We start from the raw sequence: 25,448 nt of genomic DNA, 5'->3' as shown, positions 1-25,448 counted from the left end.
AGACAATGCCTTCAAAAATCTCAAAGACCTACAGAATATGGCATTTAAAGATGTTTTTATTATTTTAAAGATTCTTTGACAATAAGTCAGGTTAATTTCTCATAACACCAACCTTACCTCAAAGAAGATGATGAGCATAAAAGAACCTCTTTATGGATATGATTCCAATTGTGGCAAACAAGCCACTGGGGAAAATGTCCTTGTTTGTACCACAGACAGAATTCTGCCTAAAAATGGGCAAGCTTGGGTGCAGGAGGAGTCAATGGCCGAACTCTGACAAGACAGGCTAAGCTAATCCTCAACAGTTCCTGCCTCAGAAATATATCCATTAGATATATTGGGCTAGAAGGCTGAAGATGATCCTCCAACATTATAGAGAGTTTTGAGTGACTGATCAGGCATCAAACTGTCTTTGTTATTTTTTTTTTCATTTTGGAAGCTTCTAACCTGTACCTCCTGTTTGCTCAGGTAATTAATTTTATTCCTTTTCAAGTCTCTGATGGAGTTGAAGACAAGATAGTTTAATTTTACAATTAAGCTTATTTGCTTAAGGGTTAAGATGTTTGTAGGTCTAGATAGATGTTTTTAGTTGATAGAGATGAGATATGAGAGGTACTGACATACATTCACAATTTTAGATTCACAAAGGGAGGAAAGATGTTTTCTTCAAGGTTGCCAAATACAAATAACTAAAACTCTGAGAGTAAAATTTATATAATTCCTGATTGTTTCATGGTTCTTCTTGCTGTATGTAGTGTAATGTATATATTTGTCATAATATGAATGTATATTAAAAAAGAAAAATAATAATAAAAAAGAAGTATTGTATGTATATAACCTAAGCCAAGTGATGTTCTAGGTCCTTATGCTATTTCTTGTATTTATCTGTCTCACACCCATTTTCTGAAAACTTAGTCTTTTTATATGGCTAAATAAAATTTTTGTGGATAAAAGTAGCACATAGGTAAAAATTATCCATTCATTTATTGCTAGGCATACAGTTTCAGTTCATTTCCTTTCTATTATGTCAGGCAGCGATATATATATGGTAAGATATAAAGTTACTTGTGTATATATCCCAAAAAGGGACATGACTGAGTCATAAAGCATCATTATATTTATTTGGTTTATTATCATCATCATCATCATCTCATCATCATCATCATCATCATCATCATTATATTTTCCTGGTACAAGTAGGGCTTATGATCAGCATAGGCATGTACATTTTACTTGGCTTACAGCACCAGATATGAATTCTCTCCTGTAGAAGAGGGCTCATATACAATAAGAAAGTAAGTGGCTACTCCTATTTAAGTCACACCATTAGAGCACTGGTTGTCGTATTTTCCTTGGTATGTCAGAAGTGCAGTATGTGATGTCAAATACTGTTGATAAAATTCTCCCCCAGAAGCATATTCTGAATTCTGTCATAGTTATGCCATTTTAAATTCCCACCAGCATTGAATAAATTTTTCTCTTTCCCCTAGCTTCACTAGCATTTTGGGGGCCATTTTTCATTTGTTTGCTTGACTGATTTGTTATTTAAACTTTTTATAATGATAGCCATTCTGACTGGTATAGGATGGAATTACAAATTAAGTTTTATTTTAATTTGCTGATGGCTAATGGTATTGAACATTTCTAAGAACATTTATTGCATTTCTTCTTTTGAAAACTGTTTTATTTAGTAGAGATGATTATCATATATTTTGTTATTTTTCAAAATTCATTATCAATTCTATATACTAAGCCCTTGCTTGAAGTATAGATGCCAAAGATTTTCTACCATTATATATTCTGTCTGCTCATTCTGAAAATGGATTATTTTGCTGTACTTTTTATTTTTAAGTAATCCTGTTTGTTAATTATTAGCACCATTTCTTGTTGTATTGGGATTCTCTTTGGAAATTTTTTTTTACCTAAATCTATATCCTGAATACTTTTTATCCAGAATTTCTAGCATTTCAGACTTTATACAGAGCTCTTTGAGTCACTGTAAATTGCATTTTGTACAGATTGAAGGATCTTCATTATATTCTTCTTCTGCAATTAGTTATCCAGGTGTTCTCAAGACCATTTATTAAGTAGGTTGTCTTTTTTCTCTAATGAAGTTTGGAGGAGGGTCACCTGTAAACAAATTCTTACAATGCTGAGGGTGAGACAAAAATGATCATAATGGATGACCGGATGAATAATGAGTTACCTACCCAGGTCCCAGCCAAGTGTGGCTACCTTGGACCCCTCGTGGAAAGTGTTTCTAGGTGTCAGTAACTGACACAAAGGAATGGAGATCTTCTCAAAGGGAGGGCTGAAAAGCTCTAAGGAGAGTAAGTCTGGGTCCTCACAAAGACTGACTCCTCAGTGAGTGGAGGTGAAGTGATGGGGGCATAGGACTATGGGTACACTGGAAAGATTTGAGAAAAAAAGAGAATAATGAAAATACCTACCTGAGTCCCAGCTTGGTGTGGCCAATGGAGTTCCTGGTAGAAGGTGTTTTCTAATAGCAGTGGCTCAATCAAAGGAATGGGAATTGGCTAGAAAGGAAGCTGAAATGGTCCTCAGGAGTGAACAAAGCTGACTCTGCACTGTTAGCTAATGGAGTCCCCAGGGACAGAAGAATCAATATTATTTTTACCCCAATTTTGTCAGATAAAGTCAATGTTAGGAAAGATAAAATTATTTGCACAGCATAACTAATTCAATACGTGGTTATGATTTCACTTAATGTAAGTTGTTTAACCTCATAGAGTATGCTTCTATTGACTACTTATGCTCCCCACTCTCATGTTACAAACTGTGGTTATAGCACCATGAATGAAAGACAGTCTAATGTGGTACCACACCTGACCTAATAATATAGTATCTAAAATGAGGCTAAGGAAAAATGTCATGAACTCTAGGAAATTACTAAAGTCATGTTAAGAAAATAGACTGGCTTTGTTTGTGGCTTGCTGTTTTGTTTCATTACTTTCTTCTCAAATAATTATAAGGCATATATTAGGTTTGTGTTCAATATTACAGATTAAGATATATATTTAGGGTGCTACATTTCATCTACACCTCTGCAAACACTAGTTTCTTATTTCTTAAAGTGACTGAATATAGTTTTACGTCTTTGTTTTAAAATATTGAAAACTTGTCACTCCCACGGTTCAACTGAGTATCTTGTGGTTCTTACATGAAAGATTGTGAACGTATGTGGGGCTCATCCTTGTAGAAAATTTAGGCTTCAAAAGTGAATGATAGAAATAAAAGGTACTATAGCTAAGTACAAATTTAAATTGTTATTTAAAAATATTTTGCCTTTAACCAAATTTGGTCTGAAGAAACTCAGAATAAAATAATATCTTGTCACACAATTCCAAATAACCTCTCATCTCCATTGAGAATTTTCCTCTATTTTAGTAAGTACTTGGTAATAACTTAAACAATTATATACAAAATTATTAATTGACATATTAATGTAAATTAAATCATTAAAGGAGAGGAGATATTAAAACATGATAAGTTGCCTGCAAAATCCTTGAACCAAAGCTAGTGAAAGTAGGAAGGGAACTAGTTGAGAAGTGAATAAGCAGAATATTAGAGAGGGAGCAAGTGAAGACAGTCAGAGTTAGTAAAGGTACTAACGTTTTCAAACATATCAATGCAATGAAGATGTTTTTCAAAACTGATACAGCACATTCATAGAAAACATAATAATCTATTATTTTTAGTTATAATTATATTGTTTATACTTGAAATACAAATAAATGATTTTCTTCTCTCTCTTCACCTTCCCATCTGCCCTCTTTTAAATCTCTCACATGCCCCCACACTCTCAAGTTTATAGCCTTTTATTGATTATTAATGTTATATTTTGTATATATGTGTTTGTGGATGTATTTCATGCACAATTATATATCAGTACAATTTGATTAGTTACTTTTGTTGGTAGTGTGCATATGATTGTAAAGTTTATAATACTGCTTTACAGAACCAATAAAGGGCCTCATGCATGGAAGAAGCTAATTCTTCTTCTACCATGTAGCTACTGTGTGCCTGTCATTTTTTCTAAGGTTGGGACTCTATAAGAATTTTTCAATTCCATATTAACATCTCTAATGTTATTACCATTGTTATGGTTTAATTTTTGAACCCATACCTAGGAAAGACAGTTTCACAACAGACTTTGTGGTATTCTTGCAAAAGATAGGATATTATATATGAGATTCCAGAAAACATGTAAAAAAAATAATAATTTCAGCACAGTATCAAGGTACAATATCAACTTATAAATTTCATTGGCCTTTCTATACACCACAAAAATTCCACTGGGAATAGATTATGAACATATTTTCATTGACAGTAACATGAAATACAATAGATACCATGGAATAATCTAACCAAGGAGATAAAAAAAGCTTCTACAGTGAAACTTCTTGTCTCTGAAGGAAGAGATTGAGAAAGACTAGAAAACATCAAGATACTATATGTTCAAGGATCAGTATAATTAATATTGTGGAAATAACCAGTCTACAAGAAGCAACTTATAAAGATAATGCAATCCCAGTCAAAACACCCACATCATTCTTCAATTTTTTTTTAAATCTTAACAGTTCTAGGGAACCTGAAAAAAACTGAGATAACCAAAGCAATCCTGAGCGTCATCATCATTTTCATTACTATTATTATTACTAATTTTAAGGGATTATATATATTTTCAGTATATGTACATCTTATATTTAAAAAATATTATATAATTTATATACTCTACTATATATATAAATATATCTTAGGCTTCAAAATATATTATAAAACAATAATAGTAAAAACACCATGATACTAAAAGAAAAACAGATATTTCAATCAATGAACTAAAATAGATGACGAGAAAATGACTTATTTGTAAATGTAGTCATTTGATATTTGACAAAGAGCTAAAAATGTACAAAAAGAAACAATAGAATCTTCAACAGATGCTTCTAAGAAAACTGCATGTTCACATGTAGAATAATGAATTTGGAACCATATCTATTACTCTGCCCAAAAATTAATTTCAAGTTGGTCAAAAAATATCAATTGAAAATCAAAATGTTAAAACCACTAAAGAAAATATAGGTACTCCTAGAAGATATAGATATATGAAATATTTCTGAACTAAGTAAAAAATTTAAGGCAGTAATTGATAACTGTGGTCCCATAAAACCAAAAATATAACTAACCCACTTATATACAGTTCAGAAAACATCAAGTTAAGTACACACTGTGAGAGATTATTTGCCAGCTATACATCTGACTGAGTATTAATATTCAGAATATACAAAGAATTGAAAAACAAAGTATCAGTAAAATAAATCTGAATTGAAAAAATGAGAGCAATATAAAGATTGAATTCTCCTTGGAATAGATTTTATTTGTGTTTACTTATTTTTGTTTGTTTATTTAAATTTTATTGAAAATATATTTTTGTTTTATTCATTCATGCAATACATCCCAATCACATTTTCCCCTCCCTCCACTTCCCTTCCACCTCTCATCTCCCAGAACATCCACTCCTTGTCAGTTTCGTCTTCAAAAGAGAGTCTCTAAGAGACTACACCCAGACAAAATAAAAGAAGTTATAATAATGTAAATTACATCTTCTAGAGCAGGACAACATTCTGAGTCACAGATGTTTACAACTTCCCTATCTCATTGGTGGTGGAGTCTTTTTACTTCATAAACAGTAAATGACACATAGATATTATTTTATGCTTCATCAATCCATCCAGAAGTCTAATTTTAAGTCAAGATTGCTTTAGCTATGTGGGGTCTTTTCTAGTTACATTTGAATGTTAACAGTTTTTCATATCTATGGGCAATATTCTAGGTATTTTTTATTGATACAGGACTAAATTTGTAAATTGCTTTGGGTCAAATAGGCATTTATACATTCAAACAACTCTCATCAAAAGTATATAGACTTGATTGAAGTAGGGAAATATAATTATATTTTATGATTACAGAGTCATGCTCACATATAGAGACTTCTTATAACAGTATTAGGATGAATATAACTGAAAAGATAGTGTGCTAGTGGGATGGGTTGGAAGAGAAAGGATAATAAAATATATGGAGAGGAACACGTATGATTAAATGAAAAAGTCTTTAGTGGCAAGAATTTTAAAAAGAACACAAGGGTATAAGGAAAGCTTCAGAAAGAGGAATGAGAGGGGAAAACATTGTAATTATAACATCAACATTTTAAAAGAAAATATCTTTAAATCTTTGAAATTCTATACTTTTGCCTAACATTACAAAGGGCAACAAATTTTTCATTAAGCTCATAATTATATACAGTGAACATAGGCTAATAAAAAACAAATAAATAAATGATAGAAACTAGTACATGAAAATAAGTTATATATTTTAATGAGTTTATCCAACTGTCCAACTGTATAACATCTACTGAGTAGAAGCCTGTTTGTTTGTGTAGGTATATAAATTTACAATTGTTGAATATTTAGAATACTTAAAATCAACTTTCATTCGTATCAATTTCATTACCTTTATATTTTTTCAGATACTAACTATTGAAAGATGGATGTTCATGATGGAAATACACAGGGTTGTTTTCTGATTTTTTTTTTAAATTAATTTATTCTTGTTACATCTCAATGGTTATCCCATCCCTTGTATCCTCCCATTCTTCCCTCCCTCCCATTTTCCCCTTATTCCCCTCCCCTATGACTGTTCCTGAGGGGGATTACCTCCCCCTGTATATGTTCATAGGGTATCAAGTCTCTTCTTGGTAGCCTGCTGTCCTTCCTCTGAGTGCCACCAGGTCTCCCCATCCAGGGGACATGGTCAAAGGTGAGGCACCAGAGTATGTGAGAAAGTAATATCCCACTCTCCACTCTACTGTGGAGAATGTTCTGACCATTGGCTAGATCTGGCTAGGGGTTTAAAGTTTACCGCCTGTATTGATTTTTTTTTATATTGTAAAAAAATGTTATGGTATTTTGAGACTATAATCATCAAGATTGTAAAAGCCAGGAGTTGTGGATTACTCTAAAGAAATAGTCTCTTCCAGAAACAGAATGATTGATACACATATGATTTCACATAATTTATGACAGTATGCATAGGACCAGTAAGGTTTCAACCAGACAAAATCAGAGCACTGAGAAGGATAAATGAACCTAAAATCACTGTTCTCCAGTTGAGTGTCACTGTGTACATCAACCACACCAGAGCAAGCCTCATGTCTAGGATTAGTAGAAGTTGCAAAAAAAAAAAAAAGATGTCATGTTTATCTGCGTTAGTTGTTGTTGCTTTTTGATATTTTATCTCTTATTGTTTTTCTTATTTTAAGCACAAAATGGGGTGATATTTTGTTGATTATATTTATACACATAAAAATACCAGATTGGAACATATAATTGTAATGTTGTTCTGAATAAAAATACTATGACTCTTCATCTGAATGTAAGTTGAGAAGTTGAGTCAGTAATAATAGTTACATCTTTACGTTTTATATAGAAGTCTTGAGTAGATTTCTACTATATGCATATTTCTTAATTAGGAGAAAGTTTAAGTGTAAAAGAGTGAAATGATAACTCATATTCTTATTTTAACTTAACTTTTAGACTACAGGTTCAGGAACCTGAAGAAATGAATAGCAGTTGTGAGGATCACTTCCGTTGTCAAAACCATGCAAATTATACTCTCTGTAAAATGGAAAACTATTTGAAAGAGAAAAAATTGTGTGATGTGCTGCTTATTGCTGGGCCTCTCAAAATCCCAGCTCACCGGTAGGTATCCTTTTGCTGCCAGAACATCTAATGGGTATAAGAAGAATGAGGGAGAGTTTGAAAATTGATTATATATTGGACCATGGGGGGATCATTTTTTTGAAATATTGAAAAGTTAATATTTTCTTGCCCAGTATTTAAGGAAGCCACAGTTAGAGACAGTTATGATAAAAACCAAAGTATAACAAATTTTAAAGTGTCAGCCTGCTTAATTACCCTAACATCAATGATATTTTGTAGGGTTTTTTTCCTCTTTTATTAGTTAAACATTTTTACATATACATTTATATTATTACACACATATACAATAGGCTGTCAGTTTGTTTTAATACAGAGTCTTACTATGTATACCTCTCTGGCCTGAAAGTTGCTATGTCAACTAAGCTAACATAGACTTCACCAAATTCGCTTGGCTCTGCCTCCCAAGCATTTCTGAAAATTGTAAATTTTTATAGAGATGGCATACTAATAAGGTTTACAAACTTTTGAAAGCATTGCATAATTACTTGTGAAGCTATTGACAAACATAAGTATTGACTCAAAATTTATATTTATAGATTGGTTCTCAGTGCAGTGTCTGATTATTTTGCTGCAATGTTTACTAATGATGTGCTTGAAGCAAGACAGGAAGAGGTCAGAATGGAAGGAGTAGATCCACATGCACTTAATTCTTTGGTGCAGTATGCTTATACAGGTAAGTTTTCAATATCTATTAACTAACATTAATTCCACATTATAAGTATTTATGTGCTGCAAGTATGAAAAATATACCATGTAGCAGTTAATAACTTTCTAAAAGTTTTTGAAAAAGGACAAAATAGCAGATTAATCATAATAATAAAAATATAGAGTATACTGCTAAATATTGCTATCAGGAGAGAAGAAAGCTATTAACAGACAATAAATGAATGTGAAAGTGCTCTGAAAGACCAAAAAAGATTATTGGATCCTGGAATTGGAATTGCAGAATGTTATAAACAAACATAAGAGTATAGTCCATTTAGAAATGTTTACAATAATATATCAGTAATGCTTTCTAAAACAACAGATAGAGCATTATAAACATATGATTAAAGCTTATCAATTTAAACTTATTATGTATAAATTATAACTTCATAAGTGACAATGTCAAAATGGTAAGGCAAATTAGCAGTTTCATTTGTGAACTCGTTGCAATAGTCTCTTCTTTTTGAGACAGTGTCAGAGGTAATTCTGAGCATAGTTCTTGGACAACTATAACCTTACCAGATAGTAAATGCACATACAAAATATAGAGAAAATATTTCTATATCCCTTGTTTACAAGATCTATGCCCATTAAAATAATTACTATGCCTATGAGCAGTTTTATCATTCTTAGGAAATATGATACTACATTCTAGAACTCATAATGTGAGGTTTTCCAGCTTCATTTATATGTGATCAATAACTTACAATTGAATAAATTCAAAGCGGTGTTCTTATGTATGAATGAAATATAAAATGATTAATATAAAATTGAAAGGCAGGCTTTAAGCAAATAAGAAAACATTAAGTAACTATTCCTTATAATATTCTCTATTCATTTGCTACAGTCATTTTGTATAATTTTGTCTAACATCAGTTTTCCTCCTTTTGTATAAGTACACAGACTCTTCTATATTTCTTAGTCTTAAGCCACATTCCTAGCAATGCTACTAAACATTAAAATGCATAGATACCCTAGAAAGGGCAACAGAAATATCACCTGGAATATATGTGTTCCATTTTATGTGATGTATAATCATTCTTTACAAATTCAAACCATTTAGGTGTTCTGCAACTGAGAGAAGACACCATTGAGAATTTGCTGGCCGCAGCATGTCTCTTACAGCTGACTCAGGTCATTGATGTCTGCTGCAATTTCCTCATAAAGCAGCTTCATCCTTCAAACTGCCTAGGAATTCGCTCATTTGGAGATGCCCAGGGCTGTGTGGAGCTTCAGAATGTGGCACATAAGTACACCATGGTAAAAATCATTTGCTTCAAATTAACTTACTGTAAAAATATATACTTTCTCTGATAAAACTGAAAACCTGTGTAAACTTACCTAGTTTTAGGTAACTTTTAATAATATATAATAGAAAAACTTTTTGTTTAGTTGAGTAATACTCAGCCAAAATTTTTCATTTCAGAACAACAAAGGTTTTATTAAATCTCTAAGCTCCAGAAAATTAAAATATTACTTATTATTAAATTGAACATCTCTGTATTTCTAATTCAATCTACAGTAGTAAAAACATTACCTCTCTGACTTTCTGCATAATTAGCAATTAGTTTTGTAAAATTGTACAAACTAGAATTTCTGTTAAAATTAAATATTAATCAATTTATTAAAAGTGCTAAGATTGTGACTACAGCTCAGTTTATAGAATGTTTGCTTAGAATATACAGCACTCTGGGTTCAACTTACAGGCATTTCATAAATGATCACTGTAGATAATATCTGTATTCTAGCCTGTATTCTAGAGGCAGTAGACTCAGGAATTCTAGGTTATATTCAACTCCATACAGCATCTGAGGCCAGCCTGGGATACATGAGACCCTGTTTCAGAAAACAAGAGAAGAAAAGAAAAATGCAAATAACATCAGATCCTCAAGATTAGTAACTCTAATGATTTTATTGAATTGGCTTTTTTATCTTAGAAAAACCTTGTGATTTGGTTAAAACAATTTTGATTTTATTCATTGAACTTTAAAAATCCTTCTTAATTCTACCATGTTATAATGAATCAAGTGAATATGTCATTCAATCATTATTTAGAATTGTACTAATTAAGACTATCTTTATTTAATTGGATTACAATCAAAAGGCATATAGAACATAGATGGTCAAGGAAAATTGGACATTGGATATAAAGTATAATTTTTTACTGTGATTACTATTGCTTCCCTGATACAAAGGAATGAACTTTTTTTAACCTCTAAAGCCATAGGTTACAAAAAAGATGGGTCTCTTTAAACTTTATCAAAAAATAAATACTTTGAACAAATTTTAAATTACTCAAATCATTTAAAAGTTTAAAAAGAGGCATTTGTATACTAGTGAACAATACATAACTGAATGTAGAGTTATTCAATTCAACTAACATTTTTAGCACTCATATGTACAGTTTTCTAAATATTAGCACATAAAATTCAGATACAATTGTGAATCAATACCAGTATGTTGAGAATCACACTATCACAGATGACATTTTACAATGTGTTATTTAATTATGCTATTTATAGTCCTCTGTCCTAAATACAGTTGCCATATAATCTAAAAAAAAAAGCAGTTATGTAGTTCAAAGGTTATTCTTACCATAAAAGACAAACATGAACACTTCCTGTTAATTGCTTAAATTCTTGAACTAAGTATTAACAGTTTCCTGTCTGGTATCTTACTCTTGCAGACAAACTAAATTCTGGTAAACAACTTGAATTATTTTTGTTGGTCAAAATGAACTTGTCTTCCTCTTTGTATTGTGTTCTCCAAACTGAGTGTTAAGCAGGATGTCCATAAAAATCCAATAGGGCTTTGTCTTTAACCCTCTATCCAATAATATTAGCATCTATTCTGAATACTATAAAGTTAGAAAAATATGCTTCTTAATTTTTTTTACAATTCTGTATTGATAAGATTAGAATGCAAAAATTACTTTCTGAAAATAATGTTAGACAAAGTAGGTATTCAATTATTGTGGCTATGGAATATTATGAAACTATCAATTAAATTTAATGAGATTGAAGCTTTTGCTGGACCTCACAGCAAGAGTTACTAGCACACTTTGAAGTCTGTTAAGACTTAAGACTCTCTTACTATATACTCAAACTATTTGTTTAGCCTGATTTTAATAAAACAATGTCCCAAACAATCTTAGTTCCTTTGCATTTCAGATGTAATCAGCTTTCACAACCTAAGATAATGCATACCTACAATTTGAAGTTATATCCTCTTCCATGCTTTTGACCTAGACTATTTCTGTATATAATTTGTTTAAAGCATTAAATACAGAAGCTAAAAACAACTTCTTGAAGTCTACCATAAAGATTGAAAGTAAATATGCATGAATATTGGTTAATAAACAATGTTTGTTGCCTGGCTCATTTGGGATCAGTTGGAGCCAGTGACTTAATATAAAATTCTGCTAAGGATTTCTGTAGAGTATCCCATACTTTCACTGTGTGATGCTTTCTATGATGTTGACTTAATACAAAATATCATTCTTTGTTATTTACAGGAACAGAGACACACACAAATACAAAGAGTCAGTCACAGATACATATTCATGCACAAATTCAGACTCAAAACAGAAAGGACTGAACACACAGGGAGTATGAAGGAGAGAATTAAATCTGTAATCTTGGCTAAATGACTTTAAGGGGGTCTCCAAGGGGAAATTATTTTCTTTCTTTAACATGACACCAATGCATTACTGGTGGCTCAGAGTTAGTCATTAATACATTATAATGCACATAAATTATTGTTACATTGGTAAAATGAGGAAAGCAGCTTGCCTACACTGATTTGTGTGGTTTTCCATCTGCAATTTCTCCCATATACATACCCCAAGTTGGCACCTAAAAGTCTCTGTCTGTCATGTAAGTACTCACAATGTGATAAGCAGTACATTTATTTTTAAATGTTATAAGAAATTAAATACAGATCTTAAATGATTAATGAAACATAAAAGATTTTGGGCAAAATTGCATAATAAGAAGTGCACTAGGTTAACAATAATTTCAAATAAAATTATTTAAAATGATTACTCTCTACAGTACTAAATACCATAGTGGCATGCAAAAATGTTTTGATATATTTACACTACTCCGTAATGCTCATCATTTTCAATATTCTTATGAGACAACAAATTTAAGTGATAGTAATTGCATCACAAAGTATAATTTATGCTTATATATTACATATGTTGATAATTATATACCATTACTTTAATTTTCAATGTTGGCAATGTAAAAAAACTTCGCTATTATCCACTTTGGCATAAAGTAGGATTTTTAAAAACTTTTAAGTTAATTTATTTAGTTGTTCACTTTATATCCCAATTGTTGCTCTCCTCCTCCTCTCCTCCTGGTCCCATCCTCTTCCCACTTCCCCTCTCCCCTACCAGGAAAGTAGGGCCTCCCACTAACTCACCATAGCACTTCAAGTAGCACACTAAGTGGTGGAATTTATACATTGAATTTTTCCATTGCAGGTTTCCCATTTTCATTTGAGGAATACAGTTTCAGGATTAATGCAAGATAACAATGACAGTTAATTATATATTTGAACATTATAGCACTTTTCCTTAACATATCTATAACTACTTTACCACCTAGAAAAGAAAGTTATATAATTGAGAAAATATAGTAAACACCATTTCAGATGTTAATGTTTAAATTCAGATTTTCAGCTCATTATATAGGAGATCAAGCAATGTGTACTGTAAGTTTGTCATTAAAGTAAGGCCACCCCCTCATGAGATCCCATAGAGATTACTTAACACTTGCATAGTTGTTTATTAATGTGTGAAACAGTATTGCAGTGGTTTTCTATAAATGGGAGTATTATCAGCTAGAGTGGTTTGTTACATTATGAACATCAGTTCTGTCTCAAATCACAAAAGGTTCATTGTCTAAATAGGCATGCAAGTTTGGGAATTCACAGCATGTGCATATTATTATGGAATTATCAGCATTGTTTTTTACTTTATGGGAAATTGAGCTCTTAGGATGCTTTCACTAATTCCTAAAATAGAGGCTAATTAATGACTTGATTTATTCAAAGTCCCCAATTATTTAGAATCTGACATAGATGTCCAGATAAAAAAGTAATTGTTTAATTATTAGAAGAGTACAATAATTTATTGTATTTAAACTTCATCTGTAAAAATATTATAAACTGTTTTCAAAAATATATATTTAAGAACTAGAAATTACAGAGATGCTTTGATGAAAAGTTGAAACATATCTGCTTATACTTTTTTACCAGATGAAATATATGACAATTACAAATTTAACATAAGATGTATTAAAATGTGTGTTCAGAACTTTATGGAAGTTAACAAAATAAAGTTTTTGTATTTTTTTTTATCTGCAGCTGCTGTGACCAAAATGTTCTTATTTTATTAAGCAGCTTCTTAACTACTGTATCAGAAGATGTTGTTTCTTTTTAGGAACATTTCATTGATGTAATAAAGAACCAAGAATTCCTTCTCCTTCCGGTTAATGAAATTTCAAAACTTCTGTGTAGTGATGACATTAATGTACCTGATGAAGAAACAATTTTCCATGCTCTTATGCAGTGGGTCAGTCATGATTCTCAGACTAGGCAAGGACATCTGGCGAAGCTGCTTTCTTATATCAGACTGCCATTACTTTCACCACAGGTATGGAACTTTATCAAGGTAAAGTAAATTAGATTTCTAAATTACCATTAGGCATCAAACCAGTCATTATTTGTCATTTCTTTCAAAGAATATATAATAATGGTGTGTATAGAACTTATTCCATAGAAAAGGTCTTCAATTAAAGGCATTAATAATGGGGGGAAAAGAAATGTGCTTAAAAGACTAACCTAGATGATGCCCAATGTTGTAATATCCATCAGTTTCATTTTCTTCCCTTGACAAATACATTATAAAAATGGAGGAAAATGACTGGGCCTCCTTTTCTATTTCCACTCACCTTCTAAGTAAAGTGGTAATAATCAAGATAGCAGCTTTGTGTAAGGGGCTTTATGAGGAATCGATCATGGATAATACCTACAAACATGGGTAATTATCTCTGGTAATTGAAAGCAAGCTCCTGTCCTTTCAGATGCATTCATTATAATGGAATTCTCACTGTGCATACTGAACTGAAGGATTAAAGGAAAGATAATTCTAAAAGGAAATGTACTTAAGTAAAATCCAAGATTATCTCATTTGTTGTTCAATTGTAATATTAACTTTTGCTCAAATACAATGCAGGGCCATTGCTTAACTGTACCATTTATATTAATCACACATTATATCTCTCTTGAAAACTAATCAAAGGTAAGTATGATATGTACAATATAGAAGAACATATTAATAATATGGATTTTTTTATTTATTGAATTGGTCTAATAAGTTCAAAATAATTTACTTTGAGAAAAAAAGTGTTTTGTAAGATTAATGCAAAATTAATACATTTTATAAAACTTTTTCTGATTAAGTATAACAAATGCTAATGTACAAATAATTTCTCCCTTAATTTTCAGCTGTTACTTATTTATATATGTGTTCACAAAAAAACATTAAAGCCAAGCAAATTTTCTTTTCTAATGTGGCTGTTATTCCCATTCTAATGGAGTGAAAAATCCTTACTTGACATTATTTTTAATTTTTAATTTTGCATACAAAATTATGGCTCTCCTTATAACATTTCATATGCATCTAATATAGGTTGTTGATATTCAGTTTACTGTCACCTCCTCTTGCCTTTCTTTTATTCCCCACAAATACACATGCCATGAAAGTAGAAGGGGCACATACACATAAATACACATATATATAACTAAATACTAGATTCTGTATATAACTGGAAAAGGTGATATTCATCTTTATGGCTAGCTTGTTTTGCTGAGAATCATCTGTAGTTCCCTCCATTATGTTGCAAATGGTATTATCTAGTTCCTCTTTATGTCTTTAATAAGTGAAATTAAACTAGTAAAAGGAAATTAGTATGAACTATCCTCTAAAATGTAGAATAGAGAGCAACAGCTATATAATCCAGCTTCACCATCCTAGGAATATGTTTAAAGAACTCTAACTCAGCATTCTATGTACATAGTTACCTGCTTAGTCATAATTACTGTAACCCTATTCACACAATCTCAGATATAGAATAAACCATTATGGCCATCAACAGATGACTCTATAAAGGAAAATGATGTTCATTAATCATGACATTGTCTTTCAATGTTTTAGAATCTAAGTTATATTTTAAATTCATTTTTAATTTGTGTATTAACTTTACATGCTGATCATAGATCCCTCCCGTCTCTCGTTCTAGTCCCACGAACCTACCCTTTCCCCCCTTACACCCTCCTTTTCTCTTCAGAAAAGGGGTAGCCCCCACTAACCCATCCCCAGCACCTCAAATTGCATCAGATTTGAACTCATCCTCATCCATGGATGTCCTACTTGTTTCTAAGCTTCTTTTCATCTGTGCATTATACTATGCTTATCCTCTATTATATAGCTAATATCTACTTATAAATGACCACATACCATATGTGCCTATCTGAGTGCTCTTTACCATACTCGGGATGAACACTTCCAGCTCCATCCATTTGCCTGCAAATTTCATGATTTCCTTGTTTTTAATGGCTGAGTAGTATTCCGTTGTGTAAATGTACCATATTGTCTTTATCCATTCTTTGTTTGAGGTATATCTAGGTTATTTCCAGATTCTGGCTATTATGCATAAAGCTGTTATGAACATAGATGAGCAAATGTCCTTACAGTATACTGGAGCAATTTTGGGGTATATTCCCTGAAATGGTATAGTTATGTCTTGAGGTAGTCCTGGTTCCAATTTTTCTGAGAAATCAACAGATTGATTTCCAAAGTGGTTGTACAGGTTGAATTCCCCTTCTCCACATCCTTGAAAACATGTACTCTCACTTTAGTTTTTTATCTCAGGTCATTCTTATAGGCTTAAGATAGAATCTCAGCGTTGTTTTGATTTGCATTTCCATGATGACCAAAGATGTTGACTATTTCTTTAAGTGCTTCTCAGCCATTAGAGAGTCCTCTGTGCTGAATTTTGTTTAGCTTTGAATTACATTTTAACTGGTTTATTTTGTTGGTTGGTGTTTAATTTCTTGAGGTTTTTTTTTAACCTATTTTGGATATTAACCATCTGTCAGATGTCAGATCTTTTCCCACTCTATGGACTATTTTGTTGTTCTATTAATAGTTTCCTTAGCCTTACAGAAGTGTCTCAGTTTCATGAGGTCCCATTTATTATTTGTTGATCTTAAAGCCTAAGCTACTGTTGTTCAAGAAGTTGTCTAAGGTGCCAAGTCTCTTCTGATAGATCTAGTGTTTCTGGATTTACGTTGAGGTCTTTGATCCACTTGAGTTTTGTGAAAGGTGATAAATATGGACATATTTACATTTTTTACATGTAGATACCTAGGTAGTCTAGCACCATTTGTTGAAGATGTTTTCTTTTTCCATTGTACCGTTTTAGTTTTTTTTATCAAATAATCAGGTGCCCATAGGTGTATGGGTTTATTTCTTGATGTTCAGTTATAATCCATTGATCATCCCGTCTGTTTCTATACCAATACCATGAAGTTTTTATTACTATTTCTCTGTAGTACAGCTTGAGGTTAGGGATGGAGATACCTTCAGGAGTTCCTTTATTGTTCAGAATTGTTTAAGCTCATCTGGGTTTTTTTTTTTTTTTGTTGTTGTTGTTGTTGTTATTCCATTTGAAGTTAGAATTATTCATTCAAGGTCTCTGAAGAATTGTGTTGATATTTTGATGGCAATTACATTGAATTTGTAGATTACTTCTGTTAAGATGACCATTTTTAGTATGTTAATCCTACTGATCCCTGAGCATGGGATATATTTTTTTCATCTTCTGATATTTTCTTCAATTTCTTTTTTTCCAAGACTTGAAGTTCTTGTCATACAGGACTTTCTTTTTTTTTCTTTTTTTTTTTTTTTTTTTTTTTTTTTTTGGTTTTTCGAGACAGGGTTTCTCTGTGTAGCCTTGACTGTCCTGGACTCACTTTGTAGACCAGGTTGGCCTCGAACTCACAGCAATCCGCCTGCCTCTGCCTCCCGAGTGCTGGGATTAAAGGTGTGCGCCACCACGCCCGGCCCATACAGGACTTTCACTTGCCTGTTTAGAGTTATACCAGGATATTTTATAATTGTTGCTTTTGTGAAGGGTGATTTTTCCCTAGTTTCTTTCTCAGTGCATTTGTCTTTTGTATAAAGGAGGGATAACGATTTTTTAGTTAATTGGTATCCAGCCACTTTGCTCAAGGTATTTATCAGCTGTATGTGTTCTCTGATAGAATTCTTGGGGTCACATATGTGTACTATCACATCATCCATGAAGAGAGATACTTTGACTTCTTAATTTCCTATCCCCTTGGTCTCCTTCAGTTGTCTTATTACTCTAGCTAAAACTCCAAGTGCTATATTGAATAGATATAGAGAGGGCAGCCTTGTCTTGTTCCTGATTTCAGAGGAATTGCTTTAAGTTCCTCTCCATTTTGTTTGATGTTGCTTACTGGTTTGCTATATATTGACTTTATTGTGTTTAAATATGTGCCTTGTATCTTTTATCTCTCTAAGGCTTTTAACAGAATAGCTGTTGGATTTTGTCATGTTTTTTCAGCATCAAATTAGATGAATGTGTGGTCGTTTTACTTTCAGTTTGTTTATATGGTAGATTTCGTTGAAGGATTTTTGTATATTGAACCACCCCTGCATGACTGGGATGAAGTTTATTTGGTCATGGTGGATGACATTTTTGATTTGTTATTGGATTCAGTTTGTGAGTATTTTATTGTGTATTTTCCTGTTACAGTTCACAAGGCAATTGGTTTGAAATTCTCTTTGTTGGTTCTTTGTGTGGTATAGGTGTCAGGGTAACTATGGCCTCATAGAATCAGTTTGGCAATGGCCCTTCTGTTTTAATTTTGTGGAATAGTTTGAGGAGTATCTTTTATTAGCTCTTCTTTGAAGGCAAGTTAGATTTCTATGCTGAAACCATCTGGCTCTGGGCTTTATTTGGTTGGAAGAAGTTAATGACTTCTATTTCATAAGTATTTCATGCTTAAATTGTATTCCTGATCTTTACTAAACTGTGCCCAGTGGAAAATGTCAAGAAAACTGTCCATCTCTTTTAGATTTTCCAATTTTGTGGCTTACAGGCTTTGGAAATTAGACCTGAAAATTCTTTGTATTTCCTCAGTGTCTGTTGATATGTCCTCAATTTCATTTCTTATTTTGTTGATTTGTATATTGTCTCTCTGCCTTTTAGTTAGTTTGGCTAAGGGTTTGTCTATCTTTCAATTGTCTTAAGGAATCAGCTCTTGGTTTCGTTGATTCTGTGTATTGTTCTTTTTGCTTATGATTTATTGATTTCAGCCCTGAATTTGATTATTTCTAGCCATCTACTCCTCCCGGGTGTGTTTGCTTCTTTCCTCCCTAGGGTTTTCATGTGTGTTATTAAATTAGTAGTATACGCTATCTCCAATTTTTATGAAAGCACTTAGTACTGTGAACTTTGCTCTTAGCTCAGATTTCATTGTGTCCCATAAGTTTGGGTATGTTGTGCCTTCATTTTCACTGAATTTATGAAGTCTTTAATTTATTTCTCTACTTCTTCTTTGACCCAGTGGTCATTGAGTAGAGAGTTGTTCAGTTTCATGTATGTGTAGACTGTTTGTTGTTTGTGTTGTTGTTGAAGTCTAGCTTTAAAATGTGTTGATGTGATAAAATACAGGGTTATTTCAATTTTCTTGTATCAGTTGAGGCTTGCTTTGTGACTAAGTATATGGTCAGTTTTGGAGAAGGTTCCATAAGGTGCTGAAAAGAAGGTGTATTCTTTTGTGTTTGGGTGAAATGTTCAGTAGATATCTGTTAGAACCATTCTTCCTTTTTTTTGAAACCAGGTTTACATCTCAAATTAATTTTTAAATTTTAATTTCATTAATTTCTTCAGATTACAACTCATTACCCTATCACTTGTATCCTCCCATTCCTCCCTCCTTCCCACTTTCACCCTATTCCCCTCCCCTAGATCTAAGACCGAGAGAGACCTCCTCCCTCACTATATGGTCATAGGCTGTCAAGTCTCATCTTGGTAGCCTGCTTATTCTTTCTCCACAGTTATGTGGAGAGCAGGGACTAACTCTGACATGAAATCTGGTGCTCAATATTTGACCACCTCCCCTTGGTGAGGAGGCCTGATGGTACATTTCAAGTTTAGAAGCTAGAACACCCCACTTGTTTTTTAGCTGGTAAATATTTCACTTGTATATTCATATCATGAATTATCACTTAGCTTAAAAGGGGGCAAACTATTGATACAGGAAATAAATGTGAATGGATCTCAAAAGCATTATGACAAGAAACAAAAGCCAGTGTCAATGGCAACAGACCACTTCAAATCCATTCATATATCATTTTTAAGAGTCAAATTATAGAGATGGAAAACAGATCTCACATTACTATTTTATTTCTATGGCCTTCACACTTGTTGCTGTATCTTTGACTCCTTTCTTCTTTGCATTATTTATTTTCTTATTTTTTATTTTAATTTTATTAATTTATTCAGATTACAACTCAATTGTTATCCCATCTCGTCTATCAACCCATTCCGCCCTCCCTCCCGATTTCACCCTATTCCCCTCCCCTAGGTCTAAGACCGAGGAGGTTCTCCTCCCCAACTATATGATCCTAGGCTATCAAGTCTCATCTTGGTAGCCTGCTTCTTTCTTTGAGTACCATCAGGCCTCCCCACCAAGGGAAGGTGGTCAAATATGGAACACCAGAGTTCATGTCAGAGTCAGTTCCCGCTCTCCACTTAACTGTGGAGAATTTCCTGTCCATTGGGTAGATCAGAGTAGTGGTTCAATGCAAAAGGCAAGTCCTACAAAAGTCTTCCTTTACCAGGAGATTGGCATAGATGTGAGGATATCCTTCTGATACTCTAGGTAAGAGAAATATAGGAGATGGGGAAATAGAAGGACCCAGATGGTCCTAGAAACCTACAAGAAGAACATCGTGATGTGTGGATCAGGGTCCTGGGGGGTCTGCTCAAACTATTGCACTAACCAAGAACAATATAAGGACCATTATTTCTTTGTTTAGTTTCTGTCTCGATGACCTGTGCTTTGGTGAGAATGAGGTCTTGAAGTCTCCCACTATTAGTATATATGGATCTATGTGTGATTTAAACTTTAGCAATGTTTCTTTTACAAATGTAGATGCTCTTTTATTGGGCGCACAGATGCTCAGAATTGAGATGTCATCTTGGCAGATTTTTCCTATGGTGAATATGAAGTGTTCTTCCCCATTTCTTTTGATTACTTTTGGTTGAAAGTATTTTATTAGATATTAAATGACTACTCCAGTTAACTTCTTGGGTCTACTTTCATGGAAAAACTTTTATCAGCCCATTACTCAAAGGCGATGTCTGTCTTTGTTGTTGAGGTGTGCTTTGCTTATGCAGCAGAATGATGGGCCTTGTTTACATGTCTACTCTCTTAAACTGTGTCTTTTTATTGCGAAATTATGTCCAATGAAGTTGAGAGATATTAATGTCTAAGGATTGTTAATTCCAGTTATTTTTGTATTGGTATTTGCAGTATATTATGTGTTTCTCTTCTTTTGGTTTTTCTGCAGTCAAGTTATTCATTTCCTGTGTTTTCTTGAGTGTCGTTCACTTTCTTTGGTTAGAGTTTTCCTTCTAGTTATCTTTTATTGTGCTTGGCATGAAAATAGATATTATTTTGGTTTGGTTTTGTCATTGAATATCTTGTTTTCTCCATCTATAGTTATTGAAAGTTTTGCTTGGTACAGTAGTTTGTGATGACATATGTTGTCTCTCTAGTTTTGCAAGGCATCTGCCTAATATCTTCTAGCTTTTAGACTCTCTGTTAACAAGTCAGGTGTGATTCTGGTACATTTGCCTTTATATGCTACTTGGCCCTTTTCCCTTGTGGCTTTTAGTATTTTTTCTTTGTTCTGTACATTAGTGTTTTACTTATTATATGGCAGGAAGATGTTCCCTACTGGTCTAATCTATTTGGTGTTTTGTAGACCTCTTTTATGTTTATCAGCATTTCTTTCTTTAGGTTGGGAAATTGTTATCTTCTATGCTTTTATTGAAAATATGTTCTATGCCTTGGAGAAGGGAGTCGTCTCATTCTTCTATTCGTACTATTCTTAGATTTTGTCTTTTCATAGTGTCCTTGATTTCTTAAATGTTTTCAGTCAACAACTTTTTAGATTTCACATTTTCTTTGACAGATGTATTTATTTATTAGATTGTATCTTTTACACCTGACATTATTTTTTCATCTCTTATATTCTGTTGGTGATGTTTCCTCTTGTATTTTCTGTTTTCCTCCAATCTCTAGGATTTCCTCATTTTGTGTTTTATTTACTTTTTCTATTTAAATTTTCAGGTCTTGAACCATTTTATTCATTTCCTTCACCTCTTTGTTTCTGCTTTTCTATATTTCTTTAAGTAATTCATTAATTTCCTTTTTAAAGGTCTCTATATGTTTGCTTTTGTTTTCTTGTATTTCTTTCAGGGATTTATTAATTTCCTCTTTAGCATCATCATAAGCATATAAAGCATATATTTAAGGTAATTTTATTCTATTTTTTGTATGTTATGGTATCCAGGGCAGCTTTCAGTGGCATAACTTTGTTCTGTTGTTGTCATATTGCTCTGGCTTCTTTTGATTGATTTTAGGCTGGCCTTTAGCCACCTGGTTGTCTCTAACATTGGCTGGTTGTTTCTGGTGCCTGTTGGATTCTCTGGGGAAGCACACTGGGCAGGAGGCTAGATGTTCCTGGAGCAGCCCTCTTCAGGATGATGTGTATGGTGGCCTGGCAGCTGGATCTCAGGGATTAGGCCAAAGTTATTCATAGGTGGCTGTGTCTCATTTGGATCCACAGGAAAGGTATTGGAGGTGGGATGTCTAGCCTACAGGTCTCCTTATGATCCCAGAAGCCCTCCTGACAGCATGGGAAGTCCTGGAGTCAGGAACCCTGCCACCAGCTTTCTTACTTCACAGTCACTTAGCTTCAGATGGCCAGACACTGTGAACAATGGGAACCATCATCTTGGAGCAAGATCTTGTGTGTTCGTAAGGTCTGGCAGGTCTCATCAGGGAGGCAGGTAGAGGTTTGGACCACAAGCTGAGACCATTTCTCTGGATCCCAGAACTCAGGTGACTAGAAGATGGAATTGTATGCCCCAGAACCTGCAAGGCTTCCTAATGATGGCAGGAGTAGTTGTGTGGCCAGAGGTTGAAACACTTAGTTCCTGCCACTCTTGGGCTCTCCTCTCATCTGGGAAACTCAGATGCTTTTGTTTTGGAGTCCCCGTCATGGCCTCTCCTAGAATCTAAGATTTTAGGCCCTACTCAGACTAGCCAATCACAGTCTAGCATCAGCTTTACAAATATATGTCTTAACCTATGCATCAGATATTTTTAGGTATGCAAAATCTTGAGAAGTCTTTCTGTATCTGAAGCTCATGAATTTAAGTTCTTTATGTAGATTTTATATTTTTCAGTAGGTATTAGTTTAAAGCTCTGTGTATTAGAATGAAGGGATATGTTATATCTAAACATACAACTCTTGTTCTCTCAACTCTAATAATGCTGTAGGCCTAAAATATGTTTATGTAAAAATTTCCTCATGCTGTTAGTGATAGGCAATGACATGCACATGTAAGCTTTCTAGACTAGTTAATATGTGATGAGCATGATAGAAATAAAATATACAAAGATGATAAATCTATAAAGTGTTTTTTAGAAAAAGTTGTGTATCTTAGTCTTCAAACCTATTTTGAATATGGTACCCACTAATTGTTCACTTCCCCCTGATGGGGCGGCCTTGCCAGGCCACCCAGGAAGAGGATGCAGGGAGTCTATATGAGACTTGACAGGCTGAGGTCAGATGATAAGGGAGGAGTGCTTCCACTTTCAGAAGACTAGGGGAAGGGGGAGGGGGATAAATGAGAGAGGGTGGGACTGGGAGGTAAACAAGGAAAGGGGCTACAATCAGGATATAAACTGAACACATTTTTTTAAAAACCTACAACTTTGTCAGGCAACTCAAAATAGTGATTTACCTGAAACTACAAGTTGAAAGAAAACAAAATTGCACTTTTCCAGGAAAAAAGAAGGAAATGTCAAGAAATCTTATGAGATTTGATTAATAATTTCACTCCAGCAAGCTTGGTTGCTATTTCTTTTCATGTACTATGACAGCACATATCCAATACTCCAAAAAAAAAAAAAAAAAAAAAAAAAGAAAGAAAGAAAGAAAGAATAGAATACATGTTAGCATTATGAAATTTGTCCATGACTTTTCTCCAGTTCATTTTGGGAGCATTATTTTCTTATATTTCATCAGTGTTATTTAGGATCCCATATTGTATCACATAATGATAGAATTTATCATCTACTTTGATGGTCTTGACTGGTTATTCACATTATACATTACCTCATTTTAAAAAGCATATACTTTTAGAATAATGCTCTCAAGTAATGATGAAAATACAGTACCCCTGCAGTGGATTATATCTTAACACAGCATGTTTCTATGACATCTCTGATAGCCCAGATATACAAACATATCAATTTATTGCATTATGCACAAACAATGGATTAAGATACTCGACTTTGTGTGACTATAGCTAATCATTTTTATTACTTTTGGTAATTATTTTTATAAGTGTCATTTTCCATACTTACTCTTTTGTATGACAGAAAAATATTTCTGATGTTGGACTTCTGATATATGTACAATGTACCATTTATTTCCAGTTACTTGCAGATCTGGAAAACTGTGCGATGTTTACTGATGATCTGGAGTGTCAGAAGCTACTAATGGAAGCTATGAAGTATCATCTTTTGCCTGAGAGAAGATCCATGTTGCAAAGCCCTCGTACCAAACCTAGAAAATCAACTGTGGGTGCACTTTATGCTGTGGGAGGTATGGATGCTGCTAAAGGTAAAAGCAACACATTAATCAATTGAGAAATATTTCCATTTAAAAAAGAAGAGATAGTTCTAACAAACTCCACTTTATGAGGATGCGATTGAATCTTTATTATCTAACTGTATCTGAAGTTGGTTTTCATAAATAGGGTATTGTTTTGTGATCTCATTTTCCTTCTTATCTTATGGATCATTAATCCTATAATTAGGATTGAATTAACTCTGAATAGGGATTTTATTTTATGGACACAATTCTATGTTTGAATATTCAGTTTTCCCTATCAAATCTTTTCAGGGACATTATCATCTGTTTATCTATCTATCTATCTATCTATCTATCTATCTATCTATCTATCTATCATCTATATCCATATAATCTATATAGGTTTATATGGTAAGTGAAAAGTAAAAGAGATAAGTGCATCCAAGTGTATTTTGACACAAATGGAATAGTGACCTATAGATGTTGCTCTCAGCTCTCTGCTACATGCTAAAAGACTAATTATAAAAATACTAAAGTGCTGAAAGTAAGATCATCACTTCAAATTTGCAATAAAAGCTTGACTTCACATAAATAATAATTCCATGAAATGAAATAAGAAATTTCTGAATCCATTAGCCTTCCCCTTCTTGAACATATTTTGTCTATGACTTTGGTTATTGTAAGTGATTATTCACTCTTGCAATACATTTTGCTCATATGATGAAGCAAAGATTTAGTTTTTATTATTTTATTTTATATGAAAGGGTGTTTTATTTTCATGCATGTCTGGGAAACATATGCATATTTGATTCTCATGAATATAGTCTCAATGAGACTAAAAGAATCATCAGGTCCCACAGAAGCTGAGTTGCAAATGGTATTGTGCCACCATGTTAGTGTTGGGAATAGAACCTGGGTCATGGGGAAGAGCAGCTGGTGCTTTA

General features: G+C 33.0%; 1 protein-coding gene across 5 annotated transcripts in view; it reads left to right on the top strand.

Moving 5' to 3' along the window:
• The window catches only part of KLHL4 (kelch like family member 4), a 237,697-nt gene that overhangs the window by 199,334 nt on the left and 12,915 nt on the right, over window positions 1–25,448 (top strand). For 4 of the 5 annotated variants that reach the window (XM_084790426.1, XM_084790427.1, XM_084790428.1 and 1 more), the window contains 5 exons: window positions 7,614–7,778; window positions 8,336–8,472; window positions 9,568–9,764; window positions 13,954–14,166; window positions 24,348–24,534. In XM_084790426.1, coding sequence (XP_084646552.1) covers window positions 7,614–7,778; window positions 8,336–8,472; window positions 9,568–9,764; window positions 13,954–14,166; window positions 24,348–24,534 — 899 coding nt within the window. The remainder of the gene's footprint in view (window positions 1–7,613; window positions 7,779–8,335; window positions 8,473–9,567; window positions 9,765–13,953; window positions 14,167–24,347; window positions 24,535–25,448) is intronic. The other variant, XM_084790425.1, reaches the window with a different exon arrangement.

The sequence above is a fragment of the Acomys minous genome, assembly GCF_964271855.1.
Source record: "Acomys minous genome assembly, chromosome: 7".
NCBI lineage: Eukaryota > Metazoa > Chordata > Mammalia > Rodentia > Muridae > Acomys > Acomys minous.
This window is presented reverse-complemented; position numbering and strand designations above follow the sequence as displayed.